We start from the raw sequence: 26,722 nt of genomic DNA on the forward strand, positions 1-26,722 counted from the left end.
TTAGTAAAGGTTTAAATTTGAAGCCCTTCACCGGTATATGGCACTTACTTCTCGCAAGGGACGTAAAACAACTATCAATCAACAAATATATAACAACACATATAACAACAAATATATCATTTGCTGATATCTCAATGTCAGGTCAAGGTTATTGGCATTTATCAATGTTGTATATTAAGTTTTTATACTCTAAAAGATTTGATTTTTTCCCCAGTCTATTAACTTTTATGTTTTCCATATTTTTAAGAAAGGGAGGGGTCAACCTGGAATTGTTTCAGTTATTAAGGTAATTATTTTTATGACTCTGTGCAAATCATAAGAATATAGATTAAACTTTATTTGCAGTAAACTTTTTGTAATAGATTTGCAACACTTCCACAAAAAATTGCGATTTTGTACATTTCACCATTTTGTACTCGGAAAAAAATTCTGTGATTTTCATGCCTTTTCTCATTCCCAGTAAATGTTTTGAACGTTAGAAGACTTCTATAACCAAAATGAGTCTATAATTAAAACAATTACAATTCTAACATACAATAGACATTTATTTACCCTTATATTTTAAATTTTAATTAGTATCATACTAAAAACAAGGGAAGATTTAATCTCAAAATAAATACCTTGTTTTAACATTGATGTGTTTCAAACAGAAGTCTGTGTGTTACTTATTTATTCATTCACAGCAAACCACTCACTCTTTAGCGTAGAGAGAAATCCGTTGAACACCTCAAGTACATGTATGTAGTATTTCAAATCTTTCTTTTATAATGCAAAAATGCAAAGGAACCATAGCAAACCTTTAATCTTTAAAGCTGGTGAAAGACGTAAAAAAAATATTCGAACCAGAAGTCGATTGAAGAGACTAAAAGCAATTTTACAATCAGCAAGATATATAAATTCTTATCAACAGACTTGTTTACTGTAAGTTCAACATGGGCAGAGATTGCAAGACCAGTTAATGACCTTGATAAGCACAATTAATTTAAGCACATAAATAAAGAGGTCGTTGTCGGCTTTTGCCTGTACTAAGTGGCCAAAAAAAAAAAAAAAGATTCGCTTTTGCAGACTAATTTTTTGCTAAAAACATCCAAGTATAATTCATCGAACTTGAAAATTATTAGTGGTGAAAAATTCACAAAATGAATCGTCATTCTTTTAAAAAGACGTACATTGTAGTTTTCTCATGCCTGCACTCCAAAAATGCAAGTAAATGTTTCTGAAAGATCACAGTCCAGGCTATGGTTCTAAAACTGAGTTCATAATTACATTTCTTGCTGTTTATAATTATGTTCCTTGCTTTCATTCACAAATCTGGCGAGGAGTTTGTTTTGGACATAACGCTTATACTGATCACGTGTTCAATCAATTCCTCAATGATATATTCATTTTCGCGCCATCTCAAACTCCCAGTCACTGCAGTGGTGGAAACAGATATTGCCATGCAGAAAATTCGTATTCTCGTCATCAAGGGACCTAAGTGTTTAATATGAAGGGGAATAGAAATTTCGAGCATTATCAATAATTTAACTCTGCCGTATTATGGTCAGTTTTTGCAGATAGTGTTGGAACATATGCAGTAAAATTACATGACTTTATAGACTTTTATCACAGAATAAGATTTTCGATATGGACCAAGAAAACAACAATGTCCGTAAACCGAAGTTGATTGTCTTTGATCTTGGTAAGTTATTTATTATTCATTGTTAAGATAATTGAATATGTTTGACAGTTAAACTTAGTTGTACGTTGATGTTGGGATGTTATGATCCGAGTTTCTCTTGAATAAAGTTGATTTACAATGGCATTTAGTATCTCTTTGTGTAAGATTTGTCTAGGAATGTAGGTGAACTGAAACTGACAGTGAATTGCTTTGTCCTTGTCTTAGCCTGCAACATGTTTTCATACATCCTTGATATGCCTCAAGCATAGAATATTCCTGTTTTACAAAGCGTATGGTTACTTTAATAGAATGTGACATTTTAGCCGAGTTTCGTCATAAATTCTATACGTGACATTGGTTCTCCTTAATAATATAAACAGATGTTTACTTTGTATACATATATTTATAATGATTAGACAAATAGTATTAAATAATCTATTTTTATTTATATTTAAAATAATGTGTGTTTGCCTTCTCCCGACCCAGGATGAAAAAAATTGGGTCGGTAGGTAGGTGAGAAAATTTTTTCAACAAAATATCAAAATCAATGTTGATTTATCAAAATCAATATTCCGAAATGCATAAAAAATAATTGCTTCTGGAGGCTGAAAAAAGATTTGTTTAGCCAGTCGGTCCGCACTCGGTCGGGAGAGGGCAACCAAACAATTTTTTAAAGATGTCCTAGTGAATTTAAAGTTTGCAAAATTTTTCGGAGCGATAAAAAATTTGATACATCATTACATCAAGTGTGGTTAGAGCATTTCGTTCTGCAGTTTTGATCTTTATGTCGCTGGTTCGAATCCCACTTTAGGACGTCAAGACCGATCCCTTGGCTGACCATATGAACAGAGAACCCGTGTCGCAGTAAATGCTGGCATGAAAAAGATTCTCCATTTCGCATTGGTCATAAATACCAGCTAATAGTCTTAAGTCGCAGCTTTCCACCAGCTTTCCAACATGGCCACTTAGCGTCCCAACACGAGTGAAAATTTCCAACTGAAAACGTAGTTTTTAGTGCAGTTATATGTTAGTATTAGATTATCAGTTATGAATTTCCTAATTAAAGGGAAAATGTTAATATACTTGTTAGTAAATTCATGCAATTATGTCCAATTCAGCAATAATGTTAACCTAAACGATAAGATCTTTAGCTTTTCTAAAAATAAATACATAAATTTAAAAAAAAAAATAAAACGCCCTTCTACATTTCTGAAAAGATATTTTCTAAACTTCTGTACATCATTCATTGTAGATTTTCAGAAATACAGAAATTCTAATTGATTTTGGTAACCCAAACTGATTTAGTCTGGCATACCAATTATAGGGACCGGCATGGTTATCATTCAGAGTCGCAACGGTCATTTCATTCCGGTATGTCGCGTCATCGCAAATTATCGCTCAAGATAAGATTAACCGCAAGAAACATATTTTTAAAAAAAAATCCAAAATGTGAACATGGTATGGAAAAAGTAGGCTCGATTTGATAAAAGATATTTTCCTGCAAAGTATTACATAACATAGGAGACTATAACAGCGAATGCATCCCCATCCAAGCACGAATTAAGAACAGCTGGGTCTCATTCTTTTTTGGTTGCTAATGATAAAGGGAAACTGTGATTATTTTGATGATTAAAGAAGTGAGAAAAAGTGGGGCTTTACCTACTTATCCTGAACGATTCAGATCTAACGATTTGACCGTGCAGGATTGGTGATAGATCTGTCACCCCTCTTTAGAATACTCCCATTTGATTCTGTGTTTCCTTCAGGATGTTTCAATTGCAAACATGCAGCTCTGTAATTAGTTTTAACTATAAATTATTTGATAACTGGTTATAACGTAAGACGTATAAGAAACCTTGCACATGGGAAACATTAAGATACTTTTATTGCACATGTTGGTAAACATCATAAATTCCTTGCTCCAAAAGATTTTATCTTCACAAAATAGTTTAAAAATGAAGATAAAATAATCTCTTAATACTCTAGGGCTGAGTAACAAGACGACGAAAATTTCGTTTATTTTATAATGTGTCTAGAAATAAAATGAATTTAGCTGTGCACAATTGAAAGGTAATAGGCTACCTAATGTTCTATATGACCTTGTCAAGGAAAAATAAATATTGCACTCTTATGATTATCTAAAAATTAATTTACTCAAAATAAGCAGTGGAACGTAATGAGAAAAGAACACAATTGTTTTCTATTAATAAAATTGGCAACATACAAAGAGCCGTAAGGCGTTTCCTCTGTGTTTTTGTCATCATTGAAAATATGTGCATTAAATATACTAATGAACAGACACACAAAAAAAAAAAAAAAAAACAAAAAAAAAAAAAAAAAAAAAAACGAAGAAAGTACTTGTATCAATGATAAATGGATAACACGGTGATTTTGTTAAAGTCATATGACCTCTATTCTTGATCCCGACCTCATTTTTTTCCCAAATTGACCATTCCTCTTCTTTTTCCTCAAATTGACCAAGTACGTGAATTATCATGTTTTATTACAGGCAGGCAAAAAATCAGACAAAAGTATTTTTTCTGAACCTTTTTATCTGGGGGCATACAAAAGAAAAAATCTCAACACGAAGTCCATTAAGAAAAGATTAAAATAAACAACAATTTCATCAAATATCTTGCTACTATTCTTGCATTTATATTGGTAACAACTCTTAAAGGTATTGAAAATCAAAGGTTCTGGAATAGCCATCTTCATTCCAAAGGTATTTTGGATTCTTTTCTGAACGCAGAATAACTGTTTCTTGTCTATTACAATGATGATTGTTTAATGTGTTTGCTGACAAACAAATTACCTTTGGCCATGAACGGCAAATATGTAACGGAAGATTCAGTTATGTTCACGAAAACACTTAAAGGAGATGTCTTGAGAAGCAATCACTTGGAATGTCCCCAAACTCTTGTGGAAGCATAATCAACAAGTGAAAGATGTCTTGCAAACGGTGTTTCAAACGATTTTTTAAAATTTAGTTGAAAAAACTTCATTTGCATATGAATGGTAGAAATATTTTTAAAAAATGGGTACAATTTTTTTTTGTAGCTTGAAACTAAGCAAACAAAATTTTAAGGTCACCTGTTTGCCATGAACTGTCGGAAAAGGTCATAATTAAATCAGACGCTCATTGCGATACCATTAGGATTATCCATGTAATCTATAAAAGATAAGAGTTTTTATGACAAAACTATAGATAACGTAGACACACATGCCTTCTTTATTGCCCAATTTGAAAAACTAATTCAGCACGTGGCGTACCCTCACTTCTTCAACAGAAGCCTATAAGCGCTTTTGACGGGTCATTCGGAGGATAAAGCCGAGCAGGGAACATTGCAACAACCTCGACAACATTGTCTGGAATTTTTGTACTGGTCGTAAACTGTTATTAGTTACCTGCCGTTTTCTTGTCAATCTCAACAGAGATGCATTCTGTCAATCTCAAAGTAGAAAGTTTTCTTATGTAAAAGTGAAAGACCTTTCATCAATAACATAACACTAGGTGAATGTGATTGTCCGGAATTTCTATTAGTAGTGAAGTTTGTAACAAGATACGGTCAATTTGAACATTTCTCACCTTTTCCTCTCTCCCAGTACATGCGTGTTTTCTGCTACAACTGCATTATAGTAAGGATTGTTTATCGTGAAAGTTTTCGATGCGCAATGCATTTTTTAACAAACTTTATCTCTGTTATTTCTGATTGAGCTATTGAAATGATGGAACTTTCGTATTAATGAAATAATTGATTTTGACCACTGTTTATGACAAAAACCGAATAAGGCATAATATCATTTTTCGGCTAACAATTGTGATGTTTATGATAGACACTATATGCCCTACTTAAAAACAAGAGGTCCAAGGGCTTTAACGATCACCTGAGTAAAATACAAGCCTGTAAAGGATCCATGGAATTGTAAATTATTATGTAATAAAACAAAATAAACTGAAACACAAAATCAAAAGAAAAGGATGTAAATCATATACGGTACTAATTTTGATGCACCAGATGCGCATGATCAGGTAACAAGCAACAACCCTGAAACTTGACTATATATGCCAGTGCTATCTATACTCTTATCACTATCATCAAACATAATAGGACAATAGTCTTTAAGCATGAAACACAATATTTACAAAGTACATCCTACATCCAGCACAATCCGCACATCATAATGGCCTCCCACTGTCTTTGAACAATATTAAAAGACCGTAATATATAAGGATTTTAGTCGCGTTAATAGCTCTACTGGTCAAAGACCGGAAAAATTAATGCATTATTAAAGTGTTCGTCGACCGTCCATCTGTCTGTCCGTCTCTTAATAATTTTTCAAAACGCAACTTCTCCTACAGTTTTACTGTATGACTTGATACACAAGTAAAGTATACTAATATGTAGAAGAAGATAGGCGAGCAGAATGCCTATTGTGCGAAAAACAAAAAGTGAAAATTAAATCTCAATTATGAAAATTGTCCTTGATATTTCATTTAACATTAACGTGGAGCATAGGCCCACAACATGTATACCTTAAAAATACACTTTTTTGCACAACTTTCGTATCTTTCCTAGAATTATTTGAAATCCATTTAGTCAAGGGTCATATCACAAACATGATTTAAATGCCCTGTTTGGTATAAGTGGTACAGTGGTTAGCCTGTCTCAAAGGAAAGATTAACACTAAGGATTTTTATTGCTTGGGTTCGAACCCCAAGAATACCACTTCCTGTTTTTAATCATAGAATGATTTTTGCCGAAAGAATTTTCTGCAGAAAAGTTTTGTCATAATTTCATACCTTTCAATGATAAGAAAGTTACTTTAAATACTAAATTCACATACTGAATATGACTTTATACATTTGAAGTTATAGGCATTTTACACGCCTTGTTCCTCCATCTTCTTATCTAAAACGGTTTTTTGATTTCAACAAAAAGTGTTGCCATGATTACTAAGTACTGTAAAACTAGAAATTTATTTAAGTCTTTTAAAATGCAACTCCTTCTACAATTTTGATCCAATGTTAAAAAAGACTTTGTACACAATTAAACTAATAAGATACAAAATTCGGGTAATGTTGCCATAGGATTAAAAAAAATCCCATATTTCTTTAAAAATTTTTCAAAATGGTACTTCTGTAGTATTGGTCCAATTCATTAAGACCTGGTACACAAGTAAACTATACTAAGATACATAATACTGAATACCCGTTTCTGAATTGGACTTAAGGAAATACCATGGTTACTAAAAATAGAAATGTCTTTGAAATTCCTTTAAAAGTACTCCTCCTACAGTTTTGTTTTAGTTTTAGTAAGATTTGGTACACAAATTCTTTCTATCGAATTTCATTTTTAACAAAAAATGTGTTGTCGTAGTTTCTTTTAAATTTCTTTTTTTTTTCTTTTGAAATTCATTTAAGTCGATACTTCTCCTACAGACTTCATGAGATTCTATAGAATTTTTACGTGAGTAGACTCTACACAACGACATATCTTTCTTTATTATAAGTACACACCAATAGAGCTACAGTCTCGTCATAGACTTCTGCTTTTCATCGTTTCTTTGCAAAGCCACCTGACAATTTAAAAAAGTACTTTTTATGTTATATATTTAAAAAAATTCTTTTATTTAATTTACCCATCAGTTACATTATTCACATTGCATGATAAATTATTTTAAGTGTAAATATTCCAAAAAGTGATAAGAGAACTCTGACATAATTCTGGAACCCCTGACGCAGGGGCCATGAATTACACACTTTTAGAAGAACCCTTGCTCGACATAACTATGCACTTAGTTTGTCTATTAAATACTCAGAATCGGAGATGATTTTAAAAGATTAATGTATTTTCATTATATGATTAATAGAGACCCGCTCTTTCAAATGAACCTCTGAGCCAGGGGCCATGAATTTCACAATTTTGGAAGAAGCAATCTTGCTTATTATAACCATGCACATTGTTAAATCCTAGGAATAAAGAACATTTTGAAAGAATTCTCTCTATATTCAGAGCCCGCCCAACTCCTAAACCCCTGATCTGAGGCAAGGAATTCCCCACTTTTGGAAGCAGCACCTTGGCTCATTATAATCATGCACTTTGTTTGCTTAAATACACAGGAAAAGACATTTTTAGAGAATGAATGCATTTTCACCATATGTCTAATAAAGCCCTGTTCTAACACCAGAACCCCTGACAAAGGGGCCGCCAATTTCACAGTTTCAGAAGAGGCACGCTTGCTCATCATATCTATGCACTTAGTTTGTCTGTTTAATATACAGGGGAGAGGAGATATTTCACCATATGGTGTATAGAGCTCCACCTTGACACCTGACCTCCTAAACCTTGGGCCATGATTTCATTTTTTTTGGTAGAGGGCTGAATGCTAATTACAGTCATGCGAACAGTTTGTATGCTTGATGTCCAGGAGTAGAGAGTTTTTTTAAGATTGCGTTCATTTTGATGGTTTTACCCCACTCCTCAGGTCACGGAAGGGAAAGGGCAGCAGGGACTATGAAAATGTTTTTATCCCCTTCACTTATACATGCTATTTGCCAAAATGAAATGAAATTCTTTCAGCGATTCCAGAGAAGAAACTGAAATAATGCTAACGCAGAAGGATAGACGAAAACAGACAGCAATAGGTCACCTAAATGACTAAGCTGACTGAATCGTATGATGCCTTTTTGAAATGGTGCTACACATCTAACAAAATATTTTTCAAGCCATTGCTTAATAAAATAAAAACTGTTACGTTAATTTTGCAGGCACATTCTCGACAAAAAGGTTGTTTTAGACATAAGTAAGTAATTTAATGACATTTTATCAGGTATAAAAGAGACAAAGGTAGATTTTATTCAACATAGTATTATAGTCATAAATCTACAACATAACGGATATAAGAAGAAAGTTTTAATTGTTTTGTTCTTTAATTGTTTAGTTTTGTTACCGAGTATGTGTAGTATGAGATGACTGGTTTATTTACAGTTTAAGAGTTATTTTCAAAACTCAAACAAATATACCCCATTTTTCGTGTCTTTGAAAGAATCTTAGATAGAAGGGAGATACGATATGATAATATCTAAGAAATGAAAACATATTTATCTGAATCGAATAAAAATCATCCACCGTAATTAGTTAAATTTCCATTGATAGGAACACTTTAAGTTCATTTGTTATCAGATAAAGTGTAATTATCATTTCCTGTTGGGACGTTTGCTTACCGTTTATCGTGATTCAGATGAGAGTTTGTTGCTTTTTAACATCTAGGTCTTTACGGACATCTAGACTTGTAGGTCACCCCGATATCCAAAATAACTTCCTAGAAGTGTGAAGTTAAATATAGAGGCTTTAACCTTGATATCTATGAAACAAAGGTTTAGTTCAAAGAAAATTTTCTGAGAATGCATTTTGTCTTGAGATTTTAAACGCCATCAAAGATTCGCCTTGATGTTAATGTGTCTAAAAGGGAAATGGATGGTAATTGAATTACTTAAATCCATGTTAGCAGTCTTTGTTCATTTACTTGGAATGCCTAATTGTGATTCCTTGAAAAAAAAAAACGATGTTAAAAGTTGTATGGTAGCATTTTGAATATAAACAAAGTGCTCTGCAATAATACTTTTGTACGATGAAAAGCCATGTACAACAGCGATGTAGAAAACCAAACTGAAGTCTCTTGACGAGTGATAACAACACGTAAGAATTCGTCAGATTATCATACCAAAGTAACGCACCTTGTAAAACACTGCAAGAAAGAATGTAATGTAATTTTGAATACTCATTTGAATCAAATAAATATTGCATCTCCACATACATGCAGGTTAAAAGCACCTCTTCCTTTACTCTAAACTTTTATTATAATTTGTTTAGTAAACAAATTATTCACTTATTATTAGGTTGATATATTTTTATGCCCCGGGATCGAAAGATCCCGGGGGTATATTGTTTTTGTCCTGTCTGTCTGTTTGTCTGTCTGTTGTCAACTTTAACCTAGCCCATAACTATTGCTCTGTCAAGGGTAAGGCTTTAATATTTGACATGAGTGTTCATGATGACAAGACCTTTCCATTGGTACATAAATTTTTGATCATGTGACCTCAACTGTGATCTTTGACCTACATTTGAAAAACTAACATTGGCCATAACTATTGCACTGTAGTCTACGTCCCACTCCAGAATTGTGTTACCATCGGGGGCATAGTGTTTCACAAACACATCTTGTTAGTTTAATTAATATGATTCCTCTAGTTTTGTGATTTTTTAAAAGAAAATCACTGAGGATTGGTTCCTTGTTTTCCCTTCTTACTTTGTGTACACATGTATGATAATACGAAAACAAGAAATCTAGTTCACCAATATTAAGGTTTTGCGAAAGGTCAACATGTCCAAAATTTTATTTTTACAATAGCTCCAAAACGATGTGGTTTATAAAGTTAAAACTTTTACAGTTTATAAATATATCATTGATTAACAGATAGAAAGTATCACTTGATAACAAATACTTGAGAAAATATTTATCGAGAAAAATTCTTTTTAAAAAATGCATATATTTTCAAAAAATACACCTAATTAATTCCGTACTTTTAGTGAAAGCCATTATTGCAGAAATAATATATGTTTATCAATGAAGGGCAAGTTGCACTTCGATAGCCTCTGGAAAGTTGTTTTCCCTGTTTGTTTGTTGTTGTTTTTTTTTTTGTTTTGTTTTTTGTTTTTTTTTCTTTGGTCCAAATGTTAGGATTTGAAACCGAAAGTACATTGCAAATGGCGGATTTTATAGGGGTCTTGTCTTTATACATGTCATGCTTTCAATAACAGCCTTTCAGAGACCATTCACGTCCAACTTGCCCTTCATTGATAAAAATATATTATTTCTGCAATGATTGTTTTCACTAAAAGTACTGAATTATGCAGGTGCGTTTTTTTAAATATGCAATTTTTTTTAATTTTTTTTTTTCTCAAAAAAAAATTTTTTTTTTAAATATTTGTTTTCAAGTGATACTTTCTATCTGTTAATCAATAATATATTTATAAAATGTAAAAGTTTTAACTTTATACCTCACTTAGTTTTGGAGCTATTTTAAAAATAAAATTTTGGACATCTTGACGTTTGGCAAAACCTTAAATTGTGAACTTAAAATAAGTGTTTGGTATAGTTTTTGTTTTGTTTGTACAAAGTACTTGTTTTTTTTTTTTACTCCACAGACATAGGTTGAATAGTTTGGTACCGTGACAAAGTAAGCATATGCTAGTAATTTGTTCGTTGTCTTGAAAATTGAGACCATCATATTTTTATGACAAAAAAACGTTTACGAATGCAGCATAAAACGTTGCGTCTCCTCGTCATACAGATGTGCCCATCGCCGTCCAATTTTATGCCACCTTATTGTCTGGCTCGTTTCGATTTTGACAATGTAGTATCGTCATACCGTTACAGTCATTTGTACGTGAATTCATGTGACTTACTGTGGCATAAATGTGTTAGCGAAGCTTTTTTTTATTAAGTACTTCACATTCAAGTCCTGCTCCCTCCGATACCGGTGGTTAACGGCAGTACCACACTGTGTTGTGTAAACAATGCAATGATCTCCTGGTGGCTTGTGGGAAACTGTTTAACGAGTTGTTTATCACTTTGAAATATTAGCATTATAGAATTATCTGTACTTGTAGTAATGCACAATAGTTCGAAATAGAACTATAGTTTTACAGCATTTTGGTATTTATAATTCAAGTACACGAGCATAAATCATGATTAAGTTCGATTTGCAGTTAAGAATTTTTCTTGACTGAACCAGTATTAAATCACCGTGTAAGGGTTCAAGCAATCTTTGTTTTCGAGAATTTAAAAAAAAAACTTAGGAAGTCTTATGGATAACAATATACACAGACACAAGCACTTCAAAAAAAGAAGCATCTTTGTAATGCATGTCTAAATCATGCACACTATTTTTTACGAGATCTTTCAAAGTAAAATGGTTTAATGTTAATTGGTGCAAAATATTTATCTGGACAATGAGAAGTTAAAGACAAACATGCTATTAGGCGTGTGGCATAATGAGCTTCCAGTACAAGCTACTGGTATAAGTGATCGCTACCAGAAAGCTACGAATTAGCAGACGATGACGGCGGCTGTAGGTGTGGGCGAATTGCAGCATGCTGGAATACTCTGACAGCGGGTCAACACACTTTACAAATTCTTATGTCCTACTTATTTATCTTGAAATTATTAATATCTACTGCACGGCATATGATTAAGAAGAATTATGTCGGGAAACAATTTACATGCCTGTATTGTATTCTTGTTTGTTTGTAATCTTCAGCAGGTGCAGTAAAAGAAAACAAATTATTCTGGAGTTCTTACAATCAATCTTCATTGTGTGTTAATTGATATAAAGTACTGTATTTCATAGCCAATTTACATAATTGTATTCCGTCTAGCTTGCATTGTCTGATTTTTATTTCAGACTACACATTGTGGCCTTTCTGGGTGGATAGAAAAGTTAATGTGGAGCCCCCTTTTAATAGAACGAGGTAAGGAGTTTTATAAAGCTCTTACACTCAAATCCTTTGTATAAATTAGCCTTGTTAATTCTGATACAAAAGTAGTGAACACAATTACACAGATCCTGAAATTTCACTGACAGGCACCACAGTTAGGGCTATAATTTTCTTGTTGCAAACAAGATCAAACTAACTTAATTCGAGACTATGGTCACTGCGCCATAGGTCTTCAACGACGACGTCACTATTCGTTCATGTCTTTGACAGAAAGTTCAATATATTTAAAAAAAAATAATTTTGTTGATTTATTTAGAGTTTCGGTGTTCCAATCAAGAACATGACATAGTTCTTCAGCAACAACAAATTTTACTTTTAGGGTATGACTTTTGGAAATAAATCTAATTCAATACTTGCATTTATTCTAGTTTTAAAAGGAAGGTCAGAGAACAATGTTAGCTGCAGAACTGTAGCTCTCAGGTAGAGAAAATTCTTACAGACAAACCAGAGAGCTACAAATCCAAGCATTGTAAAAACCTTTGGTTTACAACGACTCTTTTATATAGCTCACTTCAGTTATTATCTGTTATATTATACAAATTTACCTTTCAATGGTTCCAAACAACACTGCATGGCCTTGGCAGTTTTAAAAATGCGCATTCCGACATCCATAAAGACTACCGGAGTGTTGCTCTGCTGCTTTACAGGGGATATTATATTGATATATACTGTTCATGCAGTTAAATATTTTTTTTCGCAATTTCTATACTTGTTTCAAAGTATGAGCTCTTTGAATTGTTTTCTTACAAAAATCGAATAATTGCAATATCTGATACAGTTCATTTGTAAAGTGTCATGTTGTTTCAGAGATGGTAAAGTATTTGACGCCTGCAGTCGAGAGGTAAAAGCATTCCCAGACATTGATCCAATTTTACACAGACTTCATAATGAGGGTTACAAACTTGCTGTAGCTTCAGAGTAAGTTAAATGACCAGCATTCTTCTGGAAACATCTTCTCTCTAAACATTTGTCAAGTGAGTCTCATAAAAAATCCGCAAAATTGCATAACATCTTCATTTTTGAACGAGCCATTCCATTGCCATTAAGTTTTATTACACAAGGTTGCTTGAGCATATTGTATCAGTGAGGCAATAGGACAACTGTTGAAGTGTTTACATCTCAGTTAAGTTATGGATGCGGCTTTTGAGACATGCTTTATTTGTGCTTAGAGAGATGCCCCTTGTAGTCACGACATAAAAATCTAAAAGTACACCGTACACTCTTTATTTTAAACAAAAGACACTTGAATTATATAATACTAAGATTGCCAAATGTATAATTTGTTCTTTTAAATAAATGGCAAATGTTATGACGTAGCATTTAAACAAATTGTGACTGTTTAAAGAAAAGTTGAAACATGCAGTCACTGTAATGAATGTCGATGATGATTTTCCCGTGATTGATGAACTCGCATATGTTTGTGCAGAAAATGACTCAGAAACAGGTAGAGAAAGAAGTTGGATGCGAAACAGAGATGCGCTTTTATTCTCTGTAGTTAGGAGGAAAATACTTAAATATGTCTTAAAGCATTTACAATTTGCAGCAGCTTCTAAATATTTAACCAAATAACCGAGTTCCTGAAAGACAGTGCATGCACTTCAAGGATATAGGGATTATTTTTTTCTCATAAAAATGCGTTCGAAAATGCAATTTTAAAAGCCACATTTTCAAGCAAATCTTCATCCCCCCCCCCCCATAATACGGGTTCTTATGTTTTAATCTTTACTACAATGAATAAGAATCACCCCCTAAGTGAAAAGAACAGTTTTTTTTCTCGCTGAAGGTATATTTTTTTTCATAAGAACGTCCTTTTTTTCTCTAAGGTATATAGATCTGGTTTGGCCTTCAACTAATTTTTCAAGTTGCACCAACGGTAAAAACATTTGATAGTTAGATTTATAGGTACATGAAATTCTCAAAATACAGTATAATCCATACATGTACTTAATTAAGTCGTCAAAAAATTAAATCATAATCAGTCATTGATTAATATGATTTTCTGTTTGAAGGAAAGGTAACACAAGCGTGAAAAAACATCAACAAATCACTGTATGAATTATCGTGTATAGTAAGGACAAATAGGCTGCCTCAATTCTGGCATTGTTGTCTAAATACAAAAGGGTTTCTTGTTTTGTTGTGTACACAAAAGGGTTGACCAAAACAAGGAGATTGTCTTCACTCTTTTTGGGGTAACATGGTCAAAATGAATGTGAAACGGACTATATTCAAGATTTATAACTCTGACGATTGTTACGCAGAAGAAAACATGTCATATGTTTTGTGTGTGCATTGTTGTGCTTCTTCTATTATGATATATATATATATATATATATATATATATATATATATATATATATATATATATATATATATATATATATATATATATATATTTCTACAATTAAATGCACTAAATAGTTATCGTTTTCTTTATATTAAGCACGAAGAAAAACAAACAAGTGTAAAAGTTTAATCTGGATAAAATTAAGAAAGAAATAGATTTCACTTTAAAATTCTATTCAAAATTTCGCTTTAGAGTATTGTTTAATGTTGGTATGTAGGTGGAAAAGTAGTTTACCATTTTTACTGAATTGTTGAAATATAAGTCACCGCTGACAGCTACGTGAGGAGTACTTTGGAAACGCTAGAAATTGACATACTTAAAAAAAAATTAGTTCTCGCATCTGCTGTAAACAACTTCCGGTAGTAAGTTATCGTTCTTTACATCGAACCCTAGCGGCAGTTGAAAGGCCTACCCAGTGAAAGAGAAGTTTTAATTGAAATAAAACTAAGTCAATAAAAAGGGTTAAACATTGATATGACGTCATGTGAATTTATGAAAATAATGGACAGTATTTGTAAACTTATTGGACGGCTACAGGTAAGTTGAACTCCTAAAACACGAAACCGACACAAATAACTACCTTTAATCGATTACTTCAATATGTTTCACAAAATAATGACAGCTAAAATAATTTTGTTTTCTTTATTGCTCATTGTCATAATTTCCTTAATCATCAACACTGGGTATCTTTTTCATTATTCTTTTGGGTTTCTGCTCCGTTCGATAAATCCCTTCCCTTTATTCTTGAGTCAATTTTGAAATCCTTCTAGGTTCCCTTTGGTATTTTTATTTTTTGTCTGAATGACATTGACCAATAGCTAGAAATATCCGGTAAAAAAAAAACTTTACTCGAACTTTTTATTGAAATTTAGGGCTATAATATCTCCTTAATTACACACCAATGATATAAATTAAAATTTAGGAATTGTATGTGACATACAAGTAATATTTGCTTTTAATACAAAAAGAATATTTACAATTATTTTTATAAAATTTACTAGGATAGTGAAAACTTTAATACTATTGTTAACTGTTGTAAACTATAGTTTATTAATAATATTTTATTTGTAAGGGAAAGGCCCTCTAACAGTTCTCACAAAATTGGCAGTTTTCAGCCTATAACCACAAACATAAAACAGAACAAAAGATTATACCTCTTACAAACTGAAATTATTATTCCTGTTTAAACTTTTACATAAGAACGACTGACCCATTTTTTGCAGGTAAAACTTTGATTAAATTTAAATAAAAAAGTCCGCCGAAAATGCTTGAAATCAACCAAAAGTATCCATACTCTGTCTTATATTTCTATTTTTTCCATTTTTCTGTAGTAACTAGCCTTTTATACCTTTGATGATTACTGTTTTGTAATAACTGTACATGTACAACAAAAATCCCAGGTTATACCTCCATGACGTCCTTGGATCTCGTGTGAAATCTAAACTTTTTCAGAAATATAGGCCGCCGAGGGTGGGAGGGGTTCAGAGAAAATGTTTCCAATTAAGTGATAGTTTCTATAAACTTAAGCTAAATATATATGGATCAAGTTTGATGTAGGGGAGGGATATATAAACTCTGTGCCAAAAATGTTAATATGAATAATAAATGATCATTTTTGGTATATTTCGACAAGAGGGCACTTGACAATTCTTGGATAGGCGGCTTATCTCATGCTCCGATGTCTTTCATTACATGCATGTATAACTACAATTAAAACCAGTTTCACACCCCAAAGTATGATCTTCCAAGAATTTTCAACTGTTTCATCCAATCACGGACTATATGACTTTAAAATTTCCAATGCAACTCAAAAGATCTACATATTTAAAAGAATTTTTTAAAAAACATTACCCACTCATCCCGTTTCCATCTAAAGCATTGTTTTAGTTTTGCTCATAATTTTGGTTTATTTTTAGAGCTTTCAACAAAGAGGAGGTGAAACGCCTTGTGAATTTCTTTGGATGGAACAAATTCTTTGATTACATAGAAATCTACCCTGGATCCAAAATAACACATTTCCTAAAGTAAGGAATGTTAAATATTCTTTGTTTTACTATATTCAAATCCTAGGAAATAGTTATTATTAAGGACATACGCAACATACATTACCTACTGATAATTTTTCAAAATATTCTTAATTTAAGAGTATAGTGCCATAAGATGTTCGTAGACAAAAAATCAGCATGTATTACCAGGGGTTTTGAAAAGGTATCGGTTGATGAAAAATCTTGTATAATTCAAAGAAAAATATACAAAAATTACTAAACATATATTCTAGATGATTGTTTATCCAAACTTAGTTTAGAGGAAGTGTACAACAGCATATATAGACATTAAAATGTAGCACACATTTCCTTCAAGTATTGGAACTCTTCAACTCCAGGGAAAAAGACAATAAAGTTCAAACTACGTTGCATATGTCCATAATGCATTGGCAGTTATAAATCGTATTTTGTTTTAAATTGTGAAATAAAAGAATGCAAAGAATTAATGAAGATGGGCGAATAAACGAAGAAAAATGCCTATGGTTCGAAAAATAAGAAAGTGAAATTTTAAATGTTAATTAGTTTCTCACTTTCTTATTTGTCAAACCATGTTATGATAATAATTACGTATAACACAATTTTTTGATATTTCAGTTAACATGAATGTACTTTGAGTTAAATCTCCGAAATTTGCAACATATTTACAAGTATTTAAATCGTTCGTCTTTGAAATAACTTGCACACACCAAAGAGGACAAAAATGAGCATTTCTTCCACTATAACACAATTTTTCTATATAGGCGGGCTTTCGCTAAATGTTTTTTTTTTTTAATATCTATACTTATAAATTAATAAATTTTGCAAATAAACTCCGAAACGGGTGCACCAGAGTTCTTACATAGTCCTCTAAGAATACACTAGATACAAGATGATGTCCGTAAACTATATTTAGATTTCATTCGCATAGTAAGTATCGTACATTAAATCAAAAGTCCACTTTCATTTTCTATAAACAGCCATGAAATAGCAAAAACGTGAGTACGGTGGCGTTTACGGTTTGGCGGATCTAAGTTACTGGCAATTTTTAATGAGACTGACAACAAGCAATCGTATATTTATTTCATAAAACGTCATCACTAAATTATTCAATCAAAATTTGATTTAATTGATTTAAAAAAAATAAGTTGTGATAACCGATTAAAAGGGGAAATGTGCAAATTATTTTCGTAATTCACCGATCTTAATATTGACGGAAGCTTCTAGAACATCCTATAGCGTCGAACCCGATGTTTAAAAGAAAAAGAGGCGATTTTACCTGCATGAACATAAAAAAAGCTCTTGTGTGAATGGTCATTGAAATAATGGTATATCATTGATAACACTATAAGTTGTGAATATATTTATATATATCGAAAGACTATTACATATACAGTATGTACATGTAGTAGGTTTTCCTAATAAATTTATCGGTAAAATCTGTATATATTCCTCACTGAAAGCATCATGGTAACGAACCCGAAGTACAATTTGTACTTCGTAATAAACTTGCTTACATGAAAATAGAAAATTAATGAATAAGGTATTGTTCAAATACAATTAAAGCTGTAAAATTTTGTGCTTTATCTATACATTTCAGTTTTTTTTTCTGAATACAGTCTTTTGTATCAAAAACTCGGCCTATTCATAGGGCGTTAAAAGCTAATTTTTACACAGGTACTTGGGTCTTGGTTTATAAATATGTGTGTACCTTATTGATATGTAAAAAAAGTAAAGTACAATTTTTACATATCAATAAGGTACATACATATTTATAAACCAAGACCCATTTTTTACCCCCCCCCCCAATCAATTTATCTGTAAAACGTGCATATTCGCTGTGCTTTTATCCCTGACGGATATGAAATAAGAGCATCTGAAGTACAATATGTACATGTATAACATAGTATAACAGGTTTTACAATAAACGTCAATTAATGAAATTGTAATAATTCAAGTTTATTTAAAGTATTTACCAAAAGGGGGCGGGGTGGAGACGTACATATACTTCATGCGGGATTTTGAACAAAGTATTTCCTCCTGCTATAAGCCTGTAGGCTGTCAGTAGAAACTACAATATATTTTCTGTCGGTAGTGGTATATATTCAATTCTCCGCGCTTGCGCGGGATTTCAGCTAGTATATTCAAATGTTTAAATATAAAACATTTTTTGCTGAACAAAAACATGGAGCAAAGAGACCCACTCAACCTTAAAAATATGAGAAATATTTCAAGTTATTCAACGGTCATAACAAGAATTAAATGTTCTTACTTGATATTAGCTATGTTGTATAGTGTTTAGCGTGTCAGTATCTAAGACAAAAACCCGCTTCTCGGGATTTTTATTGCTTGGGTTCAAATCCCAAGAAATCCAAGTTGTTTTTTTTTTTTTACCATAGAATAATTTTTGCGGAGAGAATATTTCTGCACAAAGTTTTGTTTGTCATAATCTCATACCCTTCAATAATAACTTTAATTGCTTTGAAAACTTAGTTCATAACATGAATTTCATTTTTATACATTTAAAGCTATAGACATTTTGCATGCCTTGTTCGCCCATCTTCTTTCAGGAATAAATAAAATAAATAACATTTCGATAACTTGAACATGGAAATTTCAGTTCTACACAATTCAAATACTTTTCATTTTCTAACCATGAAAATTATTTTTTTAAAAAAGACAACACCTAAATATCGCTATGACCCTTCATTTTAATTATGGTCCAAGCATTTTCTTTTCAAACAAACCAAATATTGAAAAACACGGTTAATATACTGGCAAGCTTACATAAACTTTCATTATGTATAGATTAAATTGTGCAATCCTTAAATTACACATGAAGTGTTAGTATACAGGTATTTCTAATGTCAAATATCTGTAATGTCTGGTAAGAATTTACACGTCTTCCGAACTCATTCTTTAATTAGACAGTGAAATCATGTACAGCCGATTGTTTATATGAAGTAGAATTCCTGGGTTTTATCTGTGTTTAGACTTGGGGGGGGGGGGTGTTAATAATTTATTTCCTATTATTCTTCACATCTTCTCACTTCTCAACTGTTTACATATTTAGGAAATGTAAAAAAAACTATTTTTTTAATCTTTAGAACAAAATTGTATTTCAGTATTAAAAAGGACAGCGGTATTGCTTTTCCTGACATGATGTTTTTTGATGACGAGCGCGATCATCTTTCAGAAGTGGCACATACCTGTTTAGGTAACTTTTACAATTAACCTTACAATTTTTTGCAATACAATATTTATAATAAATATTCATTTTATATCTATCACATATTTATCCCTTTATCCTGGGTTTGTCAATAAATACTAGATAAACTTTTCATTTCTTACCATTTGTATTCCAACAAGTGTGATGTCATGGAATCAAATACATGTACATTAGTATACAAGGTAAATGTGGATGATCGAGGTAAAATTTTCATTTTTTAAAAGAAATTTAAAAAAAAAAAAAAGGCATACCTCGTAATACTGTATGCAGGGAAATTTTCGTCCCGTTCGCCCTACTCACATATGGGCGAATTAATTAAAAATGTATAATTTCTTAATTAGAACTGTGACTGGGCGAATTTAAAACGGGGCAAAATTGTTTGAAAGTGCGAAAATAACACGGGGCGAATATAACCCTTTATATTGTAATCAACAAAACTTCACTTTTAGGTCACCTGAATCACTCAGGTGACCTATTGCTATCTGTTTTCGTCCGTTGCCATGCGTCGTTCGTAAAATTTGGAACTTTTTCGGCTTCTTCTCTTGAACCACATAATAATTTTAAACAATTTTGGCACTGAGCAGCAACAGATGAAGGGGTACAACAATTATGATTTTCATGGTCCCTGTCCTCCTGGGGCCAGAGGGGCGGGGCTAAAATCATAACAAATATAGTGCTATCTGTGAAAATCTTCATCTTTACTCCTTGAGATCGCTTCTTGATCGGGAGGCCCTGGTTCGATTCTCGTTCACCGAGTAGTGACTGTTCCATAGCCAAGCGCCCGGCACTAGAAGTAAAATTCACAGGTCTTTCTGATGAGACCTTGAAAATCAAGGTCCCTTGTCAAGTTAGCACGATAAAGAACCCTCACTACTCAATGGCCCTGAGTGCCGAGTATAGCTCTAAATTTTAAGTCCTTCACCGGTATATGACTATATGTTGACGTCTCTATATGAGTGAAAAAATTCTCGAATGGGACGTAAACCAGCATACTAATCAATCAATCTTTTACTCCTCAAGCAGTCAAACTGTTGGGATAATTGTGATAAGTATCGAGTCCTTTACCTAAATTGTGAATTTCATGGCTCGAAAGTCAGGGTCTCTGGGGATGGGATCGGATTGATTATATTGTGAAAATGCATTATTTCTATGAAAACCCTTTTCTCTGCTTCTGGGTATTAAGCAAAGAAAACGAACAGTTATAATGAGCATGGATGCCTCTTCCTAAATTATGAATTTCATGGACCCTGGATCAAGGGTTTTGGTATTAAGACAGAGTTCTATTGATTAGTAAAAATGGATCAATTCTTTGAAAATCTTCTCAGTTCCTGGATATTATAGACTAACGAACCTAGTGCATATTTGTGTTGAGCAAGCGATCCTCTTCTAAAATTGTGAATCTCTCGGCCCATGGGTTAGAGGCTCTGACGTTAGAGCTGGGCTCTATTCTCGATTCTTTGAAAATCTTCTATGCTGTCGGGTATTTTACAGAAAAACTGGTGCATAGTTATGATGTGCAAGTGTGCCCCTTCTAAAATTATCAATTTAATGGTCCCTGGATCAGGGGTTCTGTTATGAGGGCGGGGCTCTGTTGAATCTCTAGTAAAAATGCATTAATTCTTCGAAAGTCTTCTTATCTGCTTCTGGGAATCAAGGAGACAAACAGTAAAAGTTGTAGTAAACAAGGGTATTTTCACATTTTGAAATTTTGAAATTCAGAACCATTTGGTCGAGTGTCCTGGTGCTGGCCAGGGCTCTTTTAATTTTTATTATATTGCGAGAAGTTACTCCCCTTTGCTTATCATAATCACTGTAAATAATGTAATTATGCCGCCCTTCGAAGAAGAGAGGGCATATTGCTTTGCTGCTGTCTGTCGGTCCACCCAGTTTCCGTTCATTTTCTTCGCAGAGGTTGCACGTACTGAAATGAAATTTGGTATACAAATTTATCATAAGAATATCTAGGTCAAGTTTTGTTTTGGGTACGATCGAGCAATTTTTGACAGAGTAATGCCCCTAGGACTTAGGAAAATTCCAATTATTTGCATGTCCGTTCATTTTCCTCGCAGAGGTTGCACATACTGAAATGAAATTTGGTATACAGATTTATCATAAGAATATCTAGGTCAATTTTGTTTTGAATACGATCGAGCAATTTTTGACAGAGTTATACCCCTTGGACTTAGAAAAATTCCAAATAATTGGGGGGGGGGGGGGGGATAGGTGTTTCACAAACATTTGTTGAAAGGTCATTAGCTGAAGAGAATAATGTAAGAATTTTTATAATATATAATACATAAAGTACATTCATAATTTTGACGTTAAGCAAGACATAAATAGTACATACAGGGTGTTTCAGAAAACATGCAACCATTTACTTTCCTCACTTTATTTATATGCAAACAGGAACATAATTATGAATGTTTTATATAAAATAATGCTAAAAAGGCAAAAATTAAGAAAAAATTTGGACAAAATTACCACTTGAATTAATTATGACGTCATATTTGACATCACTGGAAAAAACAGATAATTTCATTCTTAAGAACCCTCTATACACTGCACACTAGAGAGTTCTGATTTTGTGGTATTTTTATGCAGATAGAGTGATCTGCCCTTTGATCAAGAATAAAATAAATTGAAATGTAAAGTTTATTACTTGATTTGCGATCAATTCAAGCATTCAAAACACTTTAATAGGCCAAGATGAATAGATATAACACTTCATTTGCAGGTATTTTGCCCACTTAAGTAAACAACAGTGATTTATGCTCATCAGTACTTCATTGTCTTTGAACATTTTTCCTGGGGGTAAATGCAAGGCACCCTATGCTGAAAATTGATAGATAAGCTCAATACTTATACCTTTACACACCATAATTTTCTCAATGTCCAAAAAAATATTTTCCTCTAGTGTATAGAGGGTCCTTAATGTGGAATTCAATAAAAAGCAATCATCAAGAGTTCCGAGACTGCTTTACCAGAGCATTTCACCAGTTCCTGTGATTAGGACAATGGAAATAAGGTTTACAGAATGCAAAGAACTTACTAATAGTAATATAAAGTGGAAGTTGTATAAATCTGTAAAATTTTGCAGCTAATGGAAGAGTTAATGCATGATCAAGGAAATTTGAAGTAAAAAAAATTGAAGGAAAAGACAATTTGAACACATGAAAACATTTAGAATGTTACAAAAGAGGCATTGTTCCAGAAACTCACATGAAATCCTTTTGTAAAATAACTGAGTTTGTGAACAAATTGAGCAAGTCAAGTGTAGATCAGATGCTGAAATATGTTTTGAATCTTAAATCTTGGACTTGTAAGAACAAATGTTTGGAGGACCATTCAACTCTTTCAGATCCGTTAAAATGGGTCTCCACACTCACCTGACTTAACTCCCCTGGACTTTTATCTGTGGGGATATTTAAAGGTCAAAGTTTTTAAAATACACCCCCAAAAAACAAATGAACTCAAAATGGTTCGAAAAATGAGACCTGGCTCAAAGACCATAAACTGAGAACAGACTTAAGTCAAAATTTCATATCAATATAATTTTTAAAATAATTTTGGTAATGAAATAAATTTTTCTCCATGTGTATGAATTTTTGTAATATACACACCTGCAAAGTTTCATCCACACAAATTAATTAGAATTCAAGATATTTAAAATCAAAATTTTGACTTAAATCTGTTCTCAGTTTATGGTCTTGAGGCCTGATTCATTACCAAGAGACACTGCAATAGTAATGAGAACTTTCTTGCATCGGATTTATTCAGCAAAAATGAAGCCATTTAGAACATATTTTGTAACTAAGTGAAATTTTACAAGTTTCTTTTTTCTTTTGTAATTCATTATCTATTTGCCATATTAACTTTATTTTCGTAAGAGTAAATCTTGAGATTGTAACTTTTAATTTGATATGTTGGTGCATGGTATTGGTTGAAACACCAGTAAAATTTAATCAATCAAAATGGTTGCATGTTTTCTGAAACACCCTGTATTAAATAAAAGTGAAACCAGAATATCCTAGTATCTTTGTACAATACATGTAAATGTTCTTCCAAGACCAAAAGAGGTCATGAGAGAAAATGAGACGTGTTCACTTATAGTGCTCAAGCACCATTGTTTAGTGTAGTCTGTATGGTGATAGTGACAAATGGGGGCACGTCAGGCAAGTAAATAGATCTAATTTATAATTTGTTACTGAGTGTTACTAGACTAATAATTTTGTTTATCCTTGATCATCTAATTTCTCTTGCGTTTGGACAAAACAGCTTCGTCTATACTATGGATCCTTTCCAGTGTTGTTTTATACTCAGGTGACCGTTAAGGCCCTTTGGTTTCTTGTTGGTTTATATTGTTGATGTTACGTAGCGTAGGGCAACCGACGGGAAGTTAAGGTAAAAAACAGCTAAAATAGATTAAAATATGTCATAAAATGATTATCAAACCTTGTATGAATGAATATTAATATGATTTTGGTTCAGTCTTTGTGTTTTCATCATGTCGCCAAAGACCCGCGGAATTGGATTCATACTCACCAATCTGACATTGAAAATTAAGAACAGTAACAGACCATTGTCGATCGTATTTTTATATACAAAGTTAGTTTGTAGTTAGTTCCTAACAATTACATGTATCTCTTTAAACATACTTTTATTAAAAATCTATGGAGCAGAAACATGAGTTACGATTGCAACCTTTGAGAATAAAGATTATAATAGTAACACACTGTACATTTTAGTATTGTCAGTTTTTTGTTTTTTTTTTTGCAGTTTATGTGATACAATTTACACAGGTGTGCCAACATTTTTTTTCATGACTTGGGCTCAAAATTTATGCACTTCTTTATTATATTTAACAAAGCTACGTAAACATGTAAAAATAACAATTCATTTAAGTGCATTTTGCTCTCAATTTAATATCATTTTTTAAAATCATATTTTAGGTGTCACATGCATTTGGGCAAATCGAGGGGTTTCCGAAGAAATCTTGGATGAAGCTTTTCGCGCATATACAGAAAATCATAAGAATGAGGTGTCAGTTGGTATTCCGAACGGAAACAATAACAACAATGGCAGTGGGACTGGTACCAATACAAGTAGCAGCACCTTGTCTCTGAACAGCGTGGATTCAGATGAATCCCAATCAGAAACAACTGTTATTTATGTGCATCGTCGCCGTGGGTCGCGAGCCTCCATCACTTACGATGTCCCGCCAGTTATTGACAGAGCAATACGCCTACGCGGACGACGCATGTCTGCGCCTGCGCTGAGTATCCCACAATCCCTACAGGACAAAAAACTGATTTCTTGCCCCGAGATTGTAGAAAATTAGAGCGGCTTGAAATGGCAGTTTTGATGTTGAAGTGCTAATTTAGGTGTGAAAATAGATTATTAGAAAAAAGGTCTTGAGAAACCAATTGAAGGTAGTTTATGATCATTTATACATGTGTACAAGAACATGTTTTAAGCAGGTACAGTATTTATTCTATTATAATTAGGCTACGATTTTTTTTAATTAAGCATCTGATATTTTCAAATGCATCAAACAAAAGAATTCTCTGGATTAAAATCTGTGTATCATGTATTTCAGTAAGTATCGCCTCAGCAATGAAATCCTTAAATATGTGAAATTCATATGAACCCGTTTTTCATCTTGTAGTTCATACAGAGATTTGCCCACGTTGAACTTTTTCAGTTTAACTTAAATGACGCGGTTTCTCTTGCCATTTTCGTTAGAAAACATGTATTCATTTGAAACAGTTGATCATAATCAGACTATTAGTTATATACATCCTTGTAAAAGATTTTTTTCTTCCAGCCTGATCTGATTGGAATAAATTCCGAAGTAGCATTTTTAGCATTGTATTATGTATAATTAAAGACAATTGAGAATAGTTTTTTTTTACATACATGACATTGATCATGATGTATAATTGTCACGATATTATATTGAAATATAATAAAGTAACAGAATGATTCTAATTTCTCACGTACATTGTATTACTTACATGTATATACATAAAAACGATATTATAGCATTTCTGTTTTAAGTGTACTTAATTTCTAAAAGCTGTTAGCACTTCTATTTTTGCGTCTCTTCATTTCTTTAATAAATATGTGATTAATTATTCCAGTAGAAATCAGATCATGTCAATAAACAGTCTTTTGTACCTGGTAATTGTGATTTCAGGACGTAGGAATTATACGTACATGTAATATATGCTTTGTAATCTTTGATATTGTGTAGAGGGATTCATGCTCCCTGGGGACTTTTTTATACGTAACTATATATATCCATACAACAAGAAAGTCCACACGTGTTTGTATTCAGTTAATCTGCGAGAAACATGGACCTGAAGCAATTGTATTAATAACTTGTTAAAACTTCACTTAGTACATGTACATGTATGTATCAAATCAAGATATCAGTATTTTTGTTGTTGTCCTTTATTGTTTTGAGCAAATGAAAAAAAATATTAGGTTTTCATTTATGATTGTTTGATATGTATTCCAGAACAAAATGCAAAGAAACGGGCATTTTATGATATGGTTTACTATAAGACTTTGCAACAACTAGGTAAAAAAAATCTTCGTTAAAATGTTACTGAATCCCAAAAAGCAGACATGTATATTTTGCAACAGTCACCCATCTTAGTCTAAAATTGAAGTTTCACTTTTTTTGTCAAATTCAAGATCCACCTATCTACCTATTTCTTAATATCTACAGTAGTAATTAAGGATTTAACAGGAGATGCATTTGAAAATGAGGACAGAAAACTCAAACGTGCATGCTTGGGTTTCTTCACAAACACAGAAAAAAGATGTCACAAGAAAAGTTAACATTTACATCTATTATATTGACGGGTTCGAGGGCAGTATACATTTTGTCGGACCTAAGAA

General features: G+C 32.4%; 1 protein-coding gene across 1 annotated transcript; it reads left to right on the top strand.

The window, feature by feature from the left end:
• Positions 1 to 1,390: 1,390 nt before the first annotated feature.
• LOC133188341 (magnesium-dependent phosphatase 1-like) lies at positions 1,391 to 26,256 on the top strand. Its single transcript, XM_061323721.1, has 6 exons — positions 1,391 to 1,681; positions 12,129 to 12,195; positions 13,030 to 13,140; positions 16,483 to 16,590; positions 19,713 to 19,804; positions 24,766 to 26,256. Exons 1-6 carry the CDS (start codon positions 1,627 to 1,629, stop codon positions 25,152 to 25,154), a joined length of 822 nt encoding a protein of 273 aa, XP_061179705.1. The 5' UTR covers positions 1,391 to 1,626; the 3' UTR covers positions 25,155 to 26,256.
• Positions 26,257 to 26,722: the final 466 nt, after the last annotated feature.

Source organism: Saccostrea echinata, unplaced genomic scaffold, assembly GCF_033153115.1.
Source record: "Saccostrea echinata isolate AGI-Se365-2 ecotype Australia unplaced genomic scaffold, CSIRO_AGI_Sech_v1 ptg000016l, whole genome shotgun sequence".
In the NCBI taxonomy this organism is placed as follows: Eukaryota; Metazoa; Mollusca; class Bivalvia; order Ostreida; family Ostreidae; genus Saccostrea; species Saccostrea echinata.

What these genes read in the sequence shown, in the direction of transcription:
- LOC133188341 (XM_061323721.1), top strand. Translation starts at nt 1,627, where the DNA reads ATGGACCAAGAAAACAACAATGTCCGTAAACCGAAGTTGATTGTCTTT. An exon ending in CCCCCTTTTAATAGAACGAG is followed by an intron (nt 12,196 to 13,029) that starts GTAAGGAGTTTT and finishes ATGTTGTTTCAG; the next exon opens with AGATGGTAAAGTATTTGACG. An exon ending in AGTGGCACATACCTGTTTAG is followed by an intron (nt 19,805 to 24,765) that starts GTAACTTTTACA and finishes ATCATATTTTAG; the next exon opens with GTGTCACATGCATTTGGGCA.